The sequence below is a fragment of the Scomber scombrus genome, chromosome 18, assembly GCF_963691925.1.
Source record: "Scomber scombrus chromosome 18, fScoSco1.1, whole genome shotgun sequence".
Lineage (NCBI taxonomy): Eukaryota > Metazoa > Chordata > Actinopteri > Scombriformes > Scombridae > Scomber > Scomber scombrus.
In genome coordinates, this window is record NC_084987.1 from 16,773,556 (window position 1) to 16,793,095 (window position 19,540).

The 19,540-nt window shown below is 38.2% G+C and overlaps 1 protein-coding gene across 1 annotated transcript in view; it reads right to left on the bottom strand.

The window, feature by feature from the left end:
- Positions 1-19,540, bottom strand: part of LOC133999391 (voltage-dependent T-type calcium channel subunit alpha-1I-like) — a 116,891-nt gene that overhangs the window by 68,526 nt on the left and 28,825 nt on the right. The window contains exons 2-3 of the mRNA XM_062438616.1: positions 7,758-7,869; positions 1,486-1,619 (exon numbers count right to left, since the gene is read on the bottom strand). Of these exons, the coding sequence (XP_062294600.1) occupies positions 1,486-1,619; positions 7,758-7,869 (246 nt within the window). The remainder of the gene's footprint in view (positions 1-1,485; positions 1,620-7,757; positions 7,870-19,540) is intronic.

Consider the following 19,540-nt stretch of genomic DNA (forward strand, 5'->3'; position numbering starts at 1 on the left):
AAACCATCTCCAATTAACTGGTCTTTAGTCTGAAATTTGTCCCCAAAAGTAGCCTAAGACACACACACACACACACACACACACACACACACACACACACACACACACACACACACACACACACACACACACACACACACACACACACACACACACATTTGCTTCATCACCCGTGTCTGTGCCTCTCATTTCAGTTCATTCATAGCAGGTGTCTGAGCAGGTGTGCTTTTGAGTTGTCCACATGCACCCATCTAGCATGTGTGTATGTTTTTCCCATGGTAGCAGCATGTGTGTTGGACCAAACGTATGCAACAATGTACACATGACCACAGATATGTATTTTCTCATAACCAGGTGTTATAAATGTTTCAGCAGTGGATGTCATTTTGTTTTGTTTTTCTTCTTCCTGTCTGTCTTCAATCTAAAAAGATGTGAAAGTCCAAAATGCCAAAACACGCCCTAGATTCCAGTGTTTTTTGCTTAATGTAGAGGGTTCCTAACAATTACAGCGTGTTTTCATCTACACTCTGGTGAAGACCCTATGCTGCAACACACTGTCACTTGCCCAGTCTGCTGTTATATTGAAGTTTCTGTGGCAGCATGCCAGAGACTGGTGCCTTATGGTTAATTCTCATAGGACACTGCACACATGCTTCATCTGCCTCACTGTTACACTGAGATCGCATGTACAGTGAATCTACTACTAAAATGTCTCTATGGCTCCATTTGATAATTAATATATGTGATTATAAGACTGGTGCTCTATGAACTACAAATGTGATATAATAGTTCCCTCTGCTTTTTAGTTCTAGTCTGTTTAATGTCACACTGACATATTGTATTAAAAACAAACAAAGAGTTGTAAACATAAAGTCACATGGACTGACAGGTTGCTTATTCATTAGACAGTTTTGGTGACCTGTCATGCCGCATCATCAGCGCTACACAGACTTGCAAAAAGAAAATGTCAAAATGTCTGCACTCACTGACAAGTATTCTACACTTAACAGAACTTGATGTCTTCATTAATCTTTTCTCTGATAAAAAGAGCTTAGAAAACCCATGAACAAATACTGTATAGTGTAAGCAGCAGTCCAGACAAACAAGTCCTGGCGCACAACATGATGGGATAAATGGTTGATGTGCATGATATTTTACTGTTCAGCAATAAACTATAAAATGACATCAGTGCATTGAGACAGTAAACTTCACTGGGAATAAATAACTATAAAAAAAAAAACATAGAACAAAAAAGCTGTATGAATGTATAAATTAAACTTCAATTAAACTTAAATATATAGATGAAATGGGATGAAATAGATAACTTAAAAAAAACAACAACAAAAACGCACAAATTGGACAACATATACGTCGATATGTGATAGACCAATATCAGCTGACCCATATATCAGTAGGGCTCTAAACATGACCTACAACGTTTATCAGAAGCATAATGAATGCTGACATATTGGTATAGTTGCTTACCCAGCCATGACGATGAAGAAATCCAGCCTGTTCCAGGTGTCTCCCAGATAACATCGACGCCCAAAGATTCCTAGGGCCACCATCTTTACCACCATCTCAAGTGCAAAGAAGATGTAGATGAATGCATCAAAAGCCTACAAGAGGAGAGAGGGAGATAAAGACGGAGGAAAGGGAGAAAAAGAAGGAAAAGCATTTGATACATTTGGCTTGAAACATTGAAACACATGTGCCAGGCATCTGTTTTGTGTCATGTGTTCATGAAATTATTAGGCTCAAGCTGTTGTCCCTCTTCATTTTTTTCCAATTCGGTTAGTCAGTAAATGTGAAGCGCTCATCTCTGGTGAGAACAAATTGTCTCTCCTTTTCTTCAAATTGTCAAACCGCTCTTTAGCTGTTAACAGTAGATTTTGCTTGATAGCACATTAGAAAATGAAAGCCTGAAAGACAAAATGACACGTGCCCTGGAGTGCATTTGCGCACTTCTCAAGCCTCTAGGGATTTTTGGTTTCTGACCCTGTATCTATTCTAACACCTCAAAATAATTCTTGACTTCTACTTTCCACCTTTCAAAGACAATTTTAACACTTTTTAAGTGTAGCAAGTTCACACTCCACCACTGACTCATCCCAAAGCTCACAGGACCTGTCAAATTAGTTCTTTTCCATCCAGTTGGCCTTTTAAACACCACAGATTATGATCTTATAGCATGCTAAAAGAATGATATCTGATATTCAAGACTGGTGTTCTGAGTGAGTGTGTGTGCTCTATCAGAGGCTATATAAAAACACCTATGGCTATTGCAAGTCAAGTCGACAGTTACTGTTATTTGAATGGCTTAAGACAACTAAATGTCTACTTTCATGTGTCCATGCTATATGCACTATGTGTCTGTACTAATGAACGAGACAGAGATCCAGGTCAAACCTCAGAGAAGATAAAAGATGAAGAGACAATACGAGGCAGATGAAGAGAGAGAGAGAGAGAGAGAGAGAGAGAGAGAGAGAGAGAGAGAGAGAAATGAGCTCATATATCTGCCATGTCCTGCATGCAATATTGTAGTCAGATCACTATTTAACCCATCACATTTTCAGAAGGAAAATCTTTCTTTCCCAGTGCTTTGCCTTAGGCTAAATGAAGGTGCTGCCTTGTTGCATTTTCCTACTGCATGTAAGTCAAGCTGCTGCCTCTTGACACAGACATTTCCAAGGTCTGGAATTTAAGCCATGGTTGCTTACCAAGAAGTCATTGGTCATAATTTGGCTTTGTGATGGGTTTTTGTTTATTCCAAAGCTGTCTGTGTGAGGACATCCATGCACAAAACACACAGTGTACATTATTACAAAGGGGATAATATTTTTCTCCTACTGGCTTCGCTGTCCAAATATTATGTGATATTAAGACTTTGACCCAAAGTGCGACTGATTTAAATTGTTTTTTCTAAAAAATAAGGTAACTTCTTCAGTTGGTTACATTCTCAGGACAACAGCAAATTATAAGACAAATATACTAATGTACTCAAATGTAATATAAAGGAGAGGTTCACAATTTATCAACTCTATCTTAAAACAACAGTCAGGTACCCATATAAAGATTGAAGGAGGTTTTTTGGCCATACTCGTTCCTCCTGTTCATACTGGCTATTAAAAGATCCCCTTAAAATGTGCTGTCAATATACGTGAGTGGGGCCAAATCCTGATTGTGTCCACACAGTCATTTTAAACAAAAATGCATTGAAAAGTTTTAGGGCTGCCTCCTAAAAGCCGCTGAGTCAATACATCAGACGAATCACTGTTTTTGTTATTTAGCCAAGTCATTGGTTACATAGCATGTCAACATGACAGGCTGCAAACTTTTACAGTCTTGTCTCTAAATGACCTAAATACATAATTTTGATGGAAACAGAGAAGGATGATGGAAGCAGAAGATAGCACGACGCAGAGTGACTGTTTTCTGCTCCGAGCTCTCAGCTCTGGTATTAAATGCAGAAAAGTCAGCTAAACTCCTGTTTAAAGAGACATACCAAAGAAATATATGTAATGAGATAAAATTAGAGAATATAAATGGGAATAGTGCCCCCCCCCCTTCCAAGTCGATGTCTCTAAAGGGCCAACTCTGAGTCGACTGTGAAAATCCTCAGTTGGGGACGGCCCAAGAAAGTTTAGCTAGATCTATTTATCTGAGGCTTCAGCAGTCTGAGTTAATCATATCAAGTGGATATCTGCCAAAGTTACAGTCTTTTTAGCATCAAAGTCCCTCTTTGTGTTTCCTCTGACAGTGTTTCCCTGTTGAGCTGCAGTGGAAGAACGGTAACAAAAAGAGGGACTTTACCACTAAAAAGACTGTAGTATTGGAAAATATGTACTTCATTTGACTAATTTGGATGGCTTTTTCATCTAAAGTTAATATAAACCATCGTTTATATTAACTTTAGATGAAAAAGAAAATGCCGCTCAAGTGCAGTAGTATGCCCTGAGAATAGAGTTTGTGCAGTCAAAACAAATCAGATGACACAAGCCAATCCACATGTTGCAATGGGAAAACAACTTTCTTTGTGCTTTTTCAGGTTTCAGGCTGAATTTAAATGACAAACTAGTGAGTCAACAATAACCCACAGTAAAAAACTGGTATGTGGAACATTTGCTCAACGGGGAGTAACATGTTTCAGTTGGAGGAGAGAGCATTTGTTTCACTCAGCACTGATGAACAATTGCAAGATGGCATTTGTAGCTATAGACCACAATGGATGAGGTAAATGGTGTGTGAAATTTTGTGAATGTATTAATGTTGCACCACCGGCAGTGGCACCATATGTTGTTTTGTCCGAAAAAAGAAATAGCCAGATTCAAGAGATGAGATAGAAGTGATCTATTCCTCTGTTCTACAAGTTTGAACAGTCTCTACCATTTCTTATTTATAGGGATCGAGATCTCTAAAAGCAGAGAAGGAGTTCAGTTGGAGCAATTCTGTGCACTTGGGAGTTTGTGAAGATGAGCATGCATGTGGACAGGACAGGACAACAAATGTAACCTATCAATTTGTTTCCTTTTTTTTTTTTTTGCTCTTATGACAGCACAGCTTTGTGTGTGTATATATATAATTTGAAGCCAACATGTGTGCTTCATCCATGCTCATTTACACAAAAACCTAACACAAGCATCAGTTCAAACACAGCCAGCATTCAGAGCTGGCAGCGTGCAATGGGAAAGATGAGAAGATCAGTCTCACACGCTGTTTAAATGATGTTTTGATAAATAATGCAGCCTGCACGCTTCACATGTAATTCGACATTGGCTGCACCAGTCGGATCCCTGTCGCACTCTGCTCTGAGCGAAAGGGGAATGAATTCATCATAGTTATTTGTCACTACCGCCAGCTCCTTCTTCAGTCAGCCTATCAGGTTTCATCATCAACATGATTTGTAAAGAGGTTGAGGCTGTCTTGTGATGGGCCCTTTTCATGATTTGAAATAGGAGGTGGTGTGGAAGCTACTTCATATGCGGTTATTGTGCTGCTTATTTGGCAGGAGAAGAGGACGTGGTAAGTAGGTCATCAAAATTGTGACGGTGGGCCATTTTAAGAAATATCTTACTAACTCTTTGGAATGAGATATAGAAAAGATTCATCAGTGTATCAATTCAAAGGCAGAATAAGGATAAATGTTCATTTCCCACTCAAAGATGATAGGACAGTCAAAGGAGTACCTGATATAGTCTGATAAGTGTCTGAGTGAACATTTGAAGCTCCATTAGAAAGGCTGAGCAGGTGTGGATTCAAAGGTATAATGAGACTTGTCCCATTCAAATCCATTTTAAATAGGCTAACAACTTGCATAAGATGACAATGCAAATACCAACACTAAGATTAACTTGGCCAGAACCAGCTGAAGAGGACCTCCACCTCTTTGATTACAATGTTAATGTGAGTTTAACTTTTGGTGCTTAAACCAAAAATATCTACTAAACAAACACGTTCATGATATTTTACTTGTTTTCTTGACATGATTTCTTATCCTATTTTCCTAAATTAATTTAGGAGCATACTTTGTTCCTCTTGTGTAAGATTAGCTGGTCAGAAGATGTCATATTTTAATTTTGCAATTACTGTTAAAGGGTCAGTTCATCCAAATTAAATGTATCACTTCTGATGTCTGGCTCTGCAGATAAATTGGGTTCTTTGTGCCAATTTTTTAGATGCGTATCTCTAAAACTTCTTTGTGCTCCCCAAAGTATTGAAAAATATACAGCACATTTTTTTTAAAAAGAGGCAATTAGGGCTGTGTAATATGACGATATATATCATGTGATGAAAGAAAAATGTCTATTGTTTCATATTATGCTCTATTACACTCTATGTTTCGTCATTTGGAGTCTGTCTATCTTTATTGTGGATTACATTGATCAATCTTCTTGGCTTTTTACTTGTCAAGCTTTTATTGCACTTAGAGTAACGTAATGAGTTCAGTTGTCATCAATTCTCCACTACTGTCTGTCTCTCCTCTGCTGCTGTACACAGGGAAGGCTAAGCCTCGCCCATGTTGAGAAAGAACAGAGACAAAGAGAGAAGCAAAGAGACGACAACTATAAATTACAGAAAAACAGAAGAGACTATCTTCATTTATGTTATTTACCAAATTTATGTGCACTCGTTTCATTTCAGCTCAATGTAAGAGTCTCTACTTCATTTTGGTGTCATTTATGGTTGCACTACTGTCCTCTGCTCTTTATGGTTCACCCAGGGTGGGGCTAAGAACTGACTGACTCTTTCATTTTGACAACTTACTTTTCAGTGCACTTGTTATTTTTACGTTATAATAAATTATAGTCCTGTGTCATGTAGTCTGGTCAATGAAAGGAATCATTCCACATTTTGAGAAATACTCTTATTTGCTTTCTCAACAAGAGTCAGATGAGATGATTTATACCATTCTTATGAGAGTGTAGTATCACTTGTCACATCTAAGTCTTGGGTAGAAAGTGAATAAGTGTAATTGCCAAAATGCCGAACTATTCCTTTAACTTTGATTGCATTTTTTAGGTTTTGTCCGAGGTGTACCACAAGATGCACCACCCTCAAGTCTCCCCACCAAGAATGTAAGTACTGTGCCTCATACTAAATACTAATTTAACCCCTGCAGAGACATATATGACCAGATACTGTGGAAGTGTAAATGCTGTTGGAGGCTCATGTGTCTCTTTCTTCCAGGAAGTGAGGTGGGGATACTGATATTTAATGGGCGGACGGAGAGAAGCATGTGAGGGCCACTGTAACTATCTATGCCTTGTCAGCAAAATCCCTCCTGTTACCACTAGCAACCAGCAGAACAAGACCCCTCACACTCCCTGGGGAGACAATATGCTTGTTAGAGAGACAAAGGATGGAGGAAGAGGGGGAGATGGGGGGAACGGGAACATAGAGTAGATACCAGTGCTGGTACTGGAAGTGGAGGTAGAAAGAGGAAGAGAGACGGTGTGTATACATTTTCAATATCAGTGGACATTAATAAATATGTGAGAGGCAGAATAAGGTAATTATTGTGCCTGAAATTGAGCCTGCCAAATTAACTTAATCGAAAATCAATTATAATCCCAGAGGTAAACACTGAGTCAGTAACCCATGTCATCCAACATGGCTTACAAAGAGAGACAAATGGAAAATAGCAGTTTTGTTAAAAAAACTCGAACATAAGAATACAAATTATGAGAATAAAACTTAATCTAATATTTGTATATTTGCTTCATTTCAATCCACCCTGAGAAAACCTGTATGAAACCTTTATGGAAACCTTGATAATAATCACAGAGCTACATTTGCTTTAAGTAAAGTATCCATCTTCCAGATCAAAAGCCTAACTAAGACAGAGACAGTTATTTAAACAATAAATTGCAGCAGAATTAGTATTAAAGCCTTTAGGTGAAGCTTGGTCAACTGTAATATTTTGTAGCCATCCACAACCACAATTTCAACTGCTGATACTGGTATGTCTCCACAAGTGTATTCTCATCACGTAAAGACAAAATCACATGTGGCTCCACAAGAGTAGCCTATATTAAAACAAACAAAGTCCCAATTCCCTGTACAGAGAGCAGGAGAAAATGCAGACTTTCCAGGAGGAAGTCGTCCATCTACATTTTGTATTTGCATCACAGTGATAACTAGAGTGGTGAGTTTCAGTGGGTTTATGTCAAATAATGGATCATTTTGTTTTATCTCTTCATCGGTCTGCTGACATGTTGTATTTACAAGCACACATACACATGCACACACCATCTTACCTGTAGTATCTGGCAGCGGTCCGAGGTGCAGTCGATGTTCTCACAGGGCTGGTACATGCCAAGTGTCACACAGTTGAGAAGAATCACCATGATGCTAATCCTCTCGAACCACGTATTAACAGGACTGGGGTTAAGGAGCATTGCAGCTGAGGAGAGATGCACAGCCATACACATACTGTATATGTTTCAAACATTACTGTGGAGGTAAAACAAAGGATGGGTAATCTCTACCTTATCAGACAGTCTACTAAATTATAAATATGAAGACTTTTACCTTTTTTTTATTTTGAAACAGTTGCATGTTTTTTTACTTTCTTTGTGTTCACTCCTTCCTGTCCTCCTAATGTCTCCTCATCCCAACTTTCATTCTCTGGAAATACTGAATGTTTTCTGTTTTAACATGATTGTGATAGTGTTGCAGCAATGACTGATTAACAACTCACTGTCAAAATGTTACCAGAGTAAAGTTCAAGCTAACGTTAGCTTGATGTTACAAAATAACGTTAGCTTGAACTACACAGCGTGCTACAACAATTTAAAGTTTAAAGTTATATTACCATGAATTCAAAAAAAGAACATAGACTATCTTACAGATATCTACAGTAACATTGGAGACTGTCATGAAAATACAGTGCCATACTTAACCTCCTAACCATTTTCAACATATTGTGAATATTTAGCTTGGCACCACTTATTTTATTCAGTAAAGTATTAACAAGTAACATACAGATTCTCATTACAAATCTCACTATATATGCTTAACTGACTCATTCACAGCAAGTACGCAACCCTTCACGAGAGCTGAGAGGTCACGCAGCAGCCACCCTGCCAGTGAGCAACTCGTCAATGTAAATTAAGATGAGAAGTACTTTTCTAGTCATCCTATTTTTGCCACGTAACTGTATGACTCACGAAATCAGACTCAGAGTGAACGCGTGTACTACTGCCCAAGTATACCAAGGCATAGGACAACTTTTGTGATATTTATTCAAGATGATGAAAGACACAGCAGTATATACCCAGACTAATAATAGGGAAATAAAATTTGTTAACAAATCAAAACGCTGCCAACATAATGAAAGATTTTGCTTAAGCTGTTGTTTTACAGGTATAATTAACTGTGTTTGATTTACAACCTGGCAGCTTGTGAGTCATGACTCACCTTCACTCTCTCTCTCTCTATCTTTTTCTCTCTTCTCATCTTATACAGCGACCTTTTCACAATGCATTGTGCTCTACAACCCAGGATTTTGTGCCTATCTAGGGATGCACATGCAGTACAGCAACAGCCTTTTTTACATGTACAAACTCATTATTGTGTCATTTTGATGGGATGCAAACACAAGTAAAACTGAAAAGCCTAATTCACATGCAAAATTGTATATTATGCATATGGTAGTAGGGTGTGTGTGTGTGTGTGTGAGAGTGTGTCTGTGTGTATTATAATCACTGTCATGCAGTTTAAAACGTTAACAGCTTATCCCTTCTTTTATATCTTAAGCTGTCAGCTTAAAAATGTGTTCTTTTAATTCTTCATCCTCTTAGGTCTCAAATTTTTGTCTTGCTTTATATATTTTAAATATTACTTGTTCACTTTACAGAATGAGCTTTACGTCTTGTATTCTAATGAACTTAGCACTAATGAGTCTGGGTGTGGCATACAACGCAGCTCCCTGCAAATGCAAATCATTTTTGTGGATGATTACTACAAATATTCGGTATCCATTTATCTAACCCAGCAAAAATTGCAAAGGTGATTTATGTCTGTGTGTATACCTCCACCACAAAATAATGTCACTTTGCACATGCATTATGGATAACAGGTGGCCTGATCACAAAATTACACTGCTCGAACCCATCTGCATGAACAGATCTGTATATCAAATACAAGAAGAGAGAACACTCAGAAATCCTCAAAAATCTATTTTTAAAAAGTCTCAAATAAAATTTTAAAACATGCACAAAGAAAAGAAAATATGCTGTGTCACTGATATGACGCATTTCCCATTTTCCTTTCAAAACATAAATCTGATTAAATGCTTAAGGACGTGCACATAGAGCATTCACTTTCAGTTGTGTAACATCTCATTTCAATGGGTAACCCTTCACTGAACCTGCCTTGTACAGAGACCCACATCATTTCTAATTCAACAGAATTCCTCAGGACAAAAGCTAAAACCTAAAATTGAAAAAAAGAAGTGATTTAAAGTGATTTTGTGAAGCTCAAGGGTCTTATGAAGAAATCTTTTAGATAAATCTTATCTAACAATGCTTTGTGCAACACATTTGGTGGTTGGAAACATCTTTGTTATTAATTTTCTTTTAAATATGTCTCTTTCCTTTGCACAGACACACTATCCACTTCATTAATCTGTATGTCTTTCCTTCCTGCTAGCTCCTCTCTGCTGTCTCTGCTATCGCTTTAGCACTCCTCTCTGGGGGTAACTCAGTGAAATGGGGAGAAATAATATCAGAATGATGTGAGGAAAGAAATATTTTAATCATGTCCCTTCTGCCTTCCGTTCCTAGTTTCCTCAGCTAACCACCACTCCCCGTCGTACAAATGGTGTCTTCCCCTTTTGGGTAACAGTGTTCTCTCTTTTCCTCTCTGTGACTCTTCTCTCTCATTTTATTTCAATTTTCCTGGCTGTTGCATCTCTCCCTTTTCCTTCTATCTCTCCTTTTCTCAGCTTTTCAATTCATTCCCAGGTGCGACATAGCAAACGATGGACAATTTTGCCCTCCCAGCAAAAACAAAAGCAAACACTTTGGGACACTTTATACCTCAATAGGCAATGAAAAATCAATCAGACCTGCATGTGTATAAATGTGAGCGTGTGTTTATACGTGAGTGCAGCACTCCCATAGCGCAGCTAAAGAACCTGCCCTGAGGTTCTGTGCTAGCAAAGCAAGAGCCAATAACAGAGGTATGGTTTGAACTCTTTTAGAAAGAAAGAGTGAGAAAGTGAAGAAATAAAAACAGATACACAAATGATGTTGAAGAGCACTTGTTTGGGGCTGGGGCTGAAGCTATGTTAATGTCATCAAGAATAGCATTTGCAGGGCAGCTCAGGGAAAAAACAGACAACCTCCTCCACATTCATTCGCATGCAAAATACCCCTCCTGCACGAAGACTCCTCACCTTCAACTCATCAAAGATAACACTATCAGCAGCATCTGCACTGACATGTCAAGTGACTCAGCGCTGGTTTGAGTTCAGTTTTTCTGTCATACTGACCCCGAACCATTCTCTCCCCAGAGAAATGAAGCATCAGGCGGCTGACTCACAGCCAACCGATTCCAGAGTGCAAGCTGATGGCTGGTCATGTCACTCCCTAATCATGTTGGGAGGGAAACTAACTGAGTCTGACACTTTGAGGAGAAAGGAAGGAAGGCATGCTGTTATTGAGCTTGAGCATTTAATTTGATTTTGCTTTAAAAGCTCACTTCTTTACCTCAAAATGTCCAAGCATCCAGGGTTCGTCCATGTGTGACTGAGGAGGTTCAGTTTAAATTTTTCTGTCTCTGTCTTTCTCTCTCAAATCGCATCTTCTCTTCCTCTCTCCGCGCTCCTGTGTGTCTAATCTTCTTAAGATGTGGACAGGGCCTCCTCTATGTCTTTTCTCTCTCTTCATATTTTCCTCTCTCTTCTTCTCCATGTCTCTACCTATTTTTATGCCTGTCGCTCTGCGTCAATACTGATTTCATCAGACACTTGCTCTCTACTTTTATCCTTTTTTTCTCCACCTATTTAAGGCTTTCCATCTTTATCAAGCTTTCCCTTTTTGATGAAACATTTCAGGATCCTCACTGATTATCTGTTTTGTCTCTCTGTCTGCCTTTCTGATGCATTTGGGTAATAAAGAGGGAAGGATAAGGAGCCCCACTTTGACCCTATTTTCCACACCCTTAGAAGGAACACTTTTTTAGAAAAAGCAAATTATTCTAATCATCAAAATAAAAAAAAGGAGAGCCACGGTGCATGTGTAAAAGCAATTTATTACCTGAGTGGATTAATTATTTGTTTTGTCCCTATAAAAACTCTCTACTCCCCCTGGTTGCAACATAAACATTTTCAGTAAAAGGTATTAACAGCTATGATTGCCTGTGTTTCATTTCTAGGCCTTTGACATGTCCATCAGGCATGCCAGAAACCTTTTTTTCAAGACCAGCTATACTCTCAATTGTTATGTGAATGATATTTTAAATTATTTAAATTCACTGGAAGGACCCAAATATGCATAACATGTTTTGTTTAATTGTTTTACAGTGTCTGTTGTTTATTAACTGTACACCAAAAAGTTTTTATTCTACCACTTATCATTAAATGAATGGATACAGTGAATGTCAGTGTGCTAGAGACATGAAAAAACATGTTCATAGGATGATATACCTTTATACTGCAAAAGTTTGTATACATTAAAATTACAAATGCTTTTACAGTTGTTCCTACACTGTCATAAATACGCAGCCACTACTAACCATTTTTTTAATGAGAAATTGACTCAGATGTCTTGTTAACAGCTCAAAAATCACAATAGTATAACTTTAAAAATTAAATATTAATCATTGACAGCATAGAAAATATACAGTTAAATGTCCTAAGTTTGTTGCAATTCAACAGGGACAGCGACCCGATTCTTGGAAAGCATAAAATAAATGGATTTCTATGTTTAAGATCCATGAGGCATGGACATTTGATGTCATTCAATTTTAGCCTCAGTCCATTTCATTTTCTGTCATGTGTAACTATGACTGCTCCACTAAAGCTGAGCAGGAAGAAAAGACCATCTCAAGTTGGCTGCATGATAATAATTTGGCTTCCTATTCGTGTAAATAATTAAAGAACCAAATTATATTTCAGTGTGATTCTTCTCTCTCCTGTAAAAAAGTAATATATGTGTGTGTTTCAGCTTGTGTGTGTAAACATTTATATAATCCAAGGAAAATGTAGGAATGACTCCATTAAATTGATGCACCAAATCTTTTTGATGCTTGTTAAAAAACAGGATGACTCATGACTGAATGAGATCTCTGTAATTTACAACGTGGCTTTTCGACAGCGCTCTCGTCCTTTGTGCCTACATGTATGCATGTATGCATGTGTATGCGTTGCTGTGAAAACCCTCTGGATCAGTCTCATTCAGAGTGAATCAAAAATGACACCCTGCTTCTCACTGTGGCACTGAAGCCTGTGCCTGTCTCTTCTCCCAATGAGAACACAGCATGATGGGTCACACATTGTTACACATGTATGTACACACACAAACACACGCATACACACACACAGTAAAAGCCATGCACTTGCAGCATTTCTGCCCTCAACACAACATACATAGAAATAAAGAGACAGATAGTCACATCTTCCTCCACCACCATTTTTGTGACAATCGTTGTCCCATCTATTCGGCTGTATTTTCAAATTCACTGTCTAAGAAAAAGAAATCTGATTTTGGCATGTCACAACATCACCTACTATGTGTGACACAGTGAAGAAGATCCCAGCTGCTGGAGGAAGGATTGAGTGATGTCTAGGTCAACCAGTGTTCAAGCTGATATGTATGTCTGCCCATTGTCTTTGGCATCAACAGTCAAACATGTGTCTTTTCTCTGCTGTACTGCGCCCTTTCTTCTCTACCTGTTGCTCTCTCTTTCCGTTTCCCTAGTGGGACATGCCAGTGCTCTCCCCACCTACCTACTCTCATCCCTCTTTTTATACACTTAATTTCCTAGTACCCTGTGAGAAAATTGATCAATTAGTCTATCTATATGTCTGTCTGGAAGGCTTGTGGGCCAGTCTCCTATCTGTCTGACGCTCTGGCTGCTTGGCCTCAATTCTACTCCTGCTTTGTGGGTCCACAAAGCTTTTCTGCCCATCTTTGTCTGTCTCTGTTCAACTCTCATATATGTGCTGATCTCTACTTTTGTCAAGAAACCTGTGGTTCAACTGCAATTTGCATATCACTCTATGTGCACTCTATCTATGCAAACATCAGTGCAAAAACTAACTGTATGCAGTGAACAAGCATAAAAATTTGCAAAGGTGCAGAAGCACTTTGACGGTTATGCAACGCAGACTTTATTCCATGAGCTAACATTTCAGCTCATGCCTTTTTCTAAGCTTAAACACTAAACAAAATCACATCATTATAGCTTCCAGAGCACCTGGATGTGTAAGTCTTTGCAAAAAGGACAATTACAATCAATCAAATCTTAGAGAATTATACATACAAGGACAGCTCATACTGTATATCCTTCAACCCTACATATATAGTGAGTAATATAGCCTAGATAAACAAAAACAGCAATGAAAAAGATTTATAGGCTGAGTAACAACTAGTAACATGAATATAAATAGTAGAACCCAATATGGGTGCAAATAAAATGTAAGGGAGAACAAATGTACAAGGAATATACAGCAGTTATCAAGATGTCTTGTGCAGTCGAGCACACCTGCCTTCATGTTTTCTACAAGACGGATTGTCCCTTTTTAACCTTTAATGATGAACAAGGGCTATTGTTAGAGGGTTCAACATGCTCTCAACTAAGCCCTTCTCTCCGCATACCAGTGGACTAAAGAGGCGTACATGCAGTGGAGCACCTGGAATCATAAGAAAACCACCATCTTAAAAGCCTCAAGTAATCTGCAGTATACTGTATGCTCTGTGAGTGCTGCTATGCTTGTCTCAGCAAATGTAACTTTTACTTTACCAGCCCCAGAAAAAGTTTGCTTATGAGGATACGCTTGCGCTCCTATACACCCCAGTTGAATGCCCCTCCCATTCAAAACACTATTTGAAATTTGAGGGATTATATTTTTGCATATTCCATCCATTTCCCCTAAAATCCGTCTTTGCTTTTCAATAACAATGTTGGCTGTCTTTTGGATAAGACCTTCTTAAAAATATGACGGCTCTTAGTGTATGTCAAAAAATGAATGGAATTGGGTCTCAAATGTCCAAGAACCACAGGATTGCCCTTCTAACACCATGAAAAAACTGAAAGCTATTAGAAAGTTTGCACAGTTAACAAATACGTAGTGCAGCATGCATAGATGAAGTTATTGTCACCATGGACTACCGTTACTGAAAGAAACAAAGTTAAAAATGTGCAAAATGTAAAGTCAAGGTATAATAATATGCCAACAGTCATGATAAGGGATGAACTATAGATCAGTACGCAACAGCACTCAATGCATCCAATGCTCAAGACCATCAGGAAGACATGTATAGATGTAAATTAGAGTCATAACACAGCCAATATCAAACAGTTAAAACACATGGATTACAGTGCATGATGTCAAAACATAGGTTGATTATGATAAAATACTGAATGATAAAAATAAAAGTGATGAAAGAATAACTAAATTCAAAGGTTTGTTTTTCAAACTTAACTTGATTTGATAAAGACATGGATGGTTTGCTAAAATGGTTAGCTTCATTCCAATATATTGTTCATCACAGTTCTGTACTTTCAGCTATCTACCAACCTTTTTCCTGGTCTGAGTATTTATTGTTCTGGTCATTCTGAGTATTTATTGTTCTGGTCAATGTATCAAGAACAGCCAGAAACTATAGCCCCCTGTAATCTATTATATAATGTATAATGGATCTGTATTCAGGGTAAATATGCATAAAATGCCTTGTCAGCATATGCTGTACACTGTATACACTGTTTTTGGTCAGTTTGAATATAAGAGTGGAGCACACAGTCAGGTTTAATTTGGTATAATAGCTTGGTCGTCAGCAGAAATTACTGAGGAGGAGGTTTCTTATCTGTTTCTGTGAAATGGGGGAAATCATACTCCACTGATAAGCACATCTGTTTTATTGGAAACTATAGGGAACCTATAGGGAAAGCTGCAAGTATTTAGTATGTTAATTGACACAAACTGAAATAAGCAACCTTTTGGGCCTCAATTCAAATGTGTAAGAGTGCTAGTCTCACAAATGATTAAAAAAAAAACTTCTTTTGCCATTTTCTGCCTGCCACAGAGTTTCAGTATCCTCTTGAAACATTTTTTGACAAGAAAATAAGCGATTTTAAAACAGTAACATCAGAAAGTGGACTCATTATAGAGTCCAACAAACAGCAACTAAATTTGATAAATGCACTCAAGACTCATTCATCGCTTGTGAAATTGTAATATAATATGTTGTGCTCTTACCAGCAGACAAGCCACACGCACACACTCATGCACGGACAGAAAGAAGAGAGAAACATACACAGACACACACAACCTATGGTGTACAAATAACACGGTTTTAAAGGTTTAAATAATATACTAAAGTCTCATTTTGCATGCAGTTGATACGTCAGTCACTACCATTTGCACAAGTGGAGACCAACTATGCCTTATTTGCTGTTTAAAATCATGCTCACATGTTCGGAAAGGCTTGGATATTCCAGAAATCGGCGAGGTGCTAAGGAGTGGTATACAAGTGAGGTAAGCGAAAAATATGAAATTAATTAATGTTATTAATCTTTGACACACCCTGTCCATAACTTTATGAATAAAAAGCTAATTAAATATAATACAATCATTCAATTGTTGTAATTTTAGCCAGGGTTTTGTGTTAGTTAGGGTTGGGTTAATTTTGGCTAACTTAATCAGGCTAAATAATTTGTTAATTTGACCATTTGTTTATGGGCATGACTGATGACAGCAACGATTTTGTCATTATAAGAGTTTTCTTATTAGTTTGGTTTTAGATAAAGGGTGACGCTTAACTGGCTGCTAACTTTAACATGGCCCAGATCAGTTCCCTAAACTAAGCCAACCTGTTTTACATTGAAAGAAAACACCAGCCTCAGCCAACAGTGTGACAGTAGTCCACATCTTTGTTTAGTGTTATTTTTTTGCAACATATATGTGTGGTATATGGTGACTGACAAGTGCAAACATGCTGCAACTTTGATATTAAACTGTTTTCTAAATTTGCTTGTATTTTGTCTATTTGCATTTTTTTTCTCTGCGTTTGCCCTTGTCAGCCATGTGGAAATGGGTTTTAGTGGCTGCAACAATTCCTACTCTTCATACTGACCCTGAAGCTATTCTCTCAGAAAGCAGCAGCACTTTAAGAAATGGGGCCAAAATCTCACAAAGATTCAACTCACCTTGATCTGTGCAAATCTGCATTCCAAAGTTCAGCATATGTTAACATAATGATTCAGCCACCCCAGTTTGGTAAATATGTAATATATATATAATGTCATTACTTTTACTTTTTTAACAGCATAAAGGCTCTGGTGGGCAGTGTTTTAGTTATGTCAATACAGTGCAAATAAAGAATGCTGGTAAAAGAAATATCACAATGGTAGAGGGACTAAACATAAAAAATAGGATTACTGCAAGCGCATTGACTCAGGGACACCTTTCACTGAAAAATACAGTTTGAATGCTATTACTTGGACATTCTATTGTCAGTAAAACTTACTTTCTGAATGTGGGTTGTCAGATTTTACATCACACTCTCTTTCTAAAGGTAGTGCACATGAAGATAATTTTGTATGGAGATCTGCAACCCAAGGATATCACCTGAAGTGGATGCAGTGTCTCCTTATGAAATGTAAAAAGGGTTATGTTTATCTCTGCAGGGACGGCATAAGTAGAACATTACATTATGATTTGTGAAGCAACAAGTCCGAGTTTGACATCCAACTAGTCTTAAGTGCAGAACAAGTTTGTGGTTATTTGATAATGTTGTGGACATTTACTGTCATCTGGTTGATCTGAATTAACATTTAACATGTGGTCTGTTAAATACTGTATCTGTGAAAAACAAAAAAAACAAAAAACAAATATGTGACATTAAAGAATTAAATTGATAATCACTCCAATAAATTGTATGACACTCACAGTCAGACCGGGTAAACAAAGACATCTACACACATGACTACTGGCATTTGCAAACTTTAAGTCAACCCAGTTTTCTTGGTGCAATTTTCCCAATCAGGTATCTGACATCACAACACATTCAATCAGCTGAATTATAAAGACTCTACACACTGCTCAAGGCTCACAAACAAGAATCTAACAATGTTTCAATCTGACAAGGTTGTTCCTCAGGTATACTTTAGGTTTTGTATGTCTTGCACAAATATGGTTACATGGTAGAAAAACAAGAATGTATTTTTGGGTGACCTTGTAGTTGTGATGGTAAATGTATTGTTTTGGGACTTCAACCCGCCTTAGTGAATCTCGAAGACAAAGCTTTGTGAAGGTTATTACTTATGCAGCCATTCCAGCCCATAGCAGGGACAGTTAACATGTCTCTACTCAGTGAAAGAAGAACAAATAAAACTTTAATGCCAGTTGTAAACCAACTGTCATGGAAGAAGCAGGGCCGTAGGGCAGAGGATGTGCACATATCAGAAAGCAATTTTTTATACTTAAAATGCAGATTTTTAGACCACATAAAGAGACATTAAGGGAGGATTTTAACCAATCAGGATTTTTATCACTATTTGCTTATTATTCCCTCACATGTTGAACAGCTGTGTGTAAATAAGATGCAGTCAGTCTCCACATGTGCCAAGGAGTACTTGGCGTATCAACTGCACACAAAATCTGTCTATGGCGTACGTTTATTTGTAAAACCGTGGTATTCGTACGCCATGCCTGACATGGCAAGCTGAGACCTGGAGCACCTCTCAAGACAGACCTATGGCCTGTAACCAAGGCAATGGAAGCACACAGGTTTTCTTCAGTCTCCGAGACAACAAAAAACTGTATGTCAATATTCAAATGTGTGTCTGTGGTTTTTATGCGCACATTTCTCTATGGGCAATTTTTAAACATATAAACGTTCGTAATCGTGTACAAGTTTCTCGTTATGAGCAATGTCTGCATTTACAGACGGAGGATGATTACATTTCCCATCCATATTTGAGCATGTGAAACCTCATAGTGTGTGTGCCTCTGTGTGACTGTATCTGTCTTTCTCCTCATATCAGCTCAGCACAGCAGGTGCCTTGCTCCAGTACATTGCTGCAGCTAGTGAAGCTGAATGTATTGCAGACACCATGGGAAATATAAGCCAATACTTTCTGTGTGTGTGTGTGTGTGTGTGTGTGTGTGTGTGTGTGTGTGTGTGTGTGTGTGTGTGTGTGTGTGTGTGTGTGTGTGTGTGTGTGTGTGTGTGTGTGTGTGTGTGTGAGAGAGAGAGGGAAATACAGATAGAGAAAGAATGACTTGACTCATTGAGATGGAGAAGAGGAAACTGAAAGACAGACAGAGGGAGACCAATAAACTGAGAATGGAGGCAAGTCGGGGGTGAAAAAGGATGTTGGTAAAAGAAGCGAGAAAATACATTTGGAAAAGCATGCCTAGGCAAAAAGAGAATGGAAGGAAGAGAAGGGCAAATACATAAAGACTCAAGATTTTGATGGTTCAGTGGATAGAGGTGCATGCAGAGTACACACAAGCCATCAGTTTAAATTCGACACAAAGTCAGACTATTGGAAACAGGAGAAAGGAAAGTCAGAGGAGGAAAAAAAAAGATGCAATGACAGGACTATGCTGCTGACATCCGCAGGGACTAGTCAGACTCTGATGTGACAAGTGACCACCCTCACCAACCCTCAAACTCCCTCCAGCCATCTGCCTTGCTCTCTGCCCTTATTCTATCTCTTGTCACAAGTAAAACTCTTGCATTTGCAAAAAAATAAAGTTGTTTAGTCAGCCTTTGCATACTGAGCGCTCATTAATAAACGCTACTGACGATTATGTGTGCCTCCAAACGCACCCCTTCAGCCTTTCATTGCAACTTGACTGGTCACA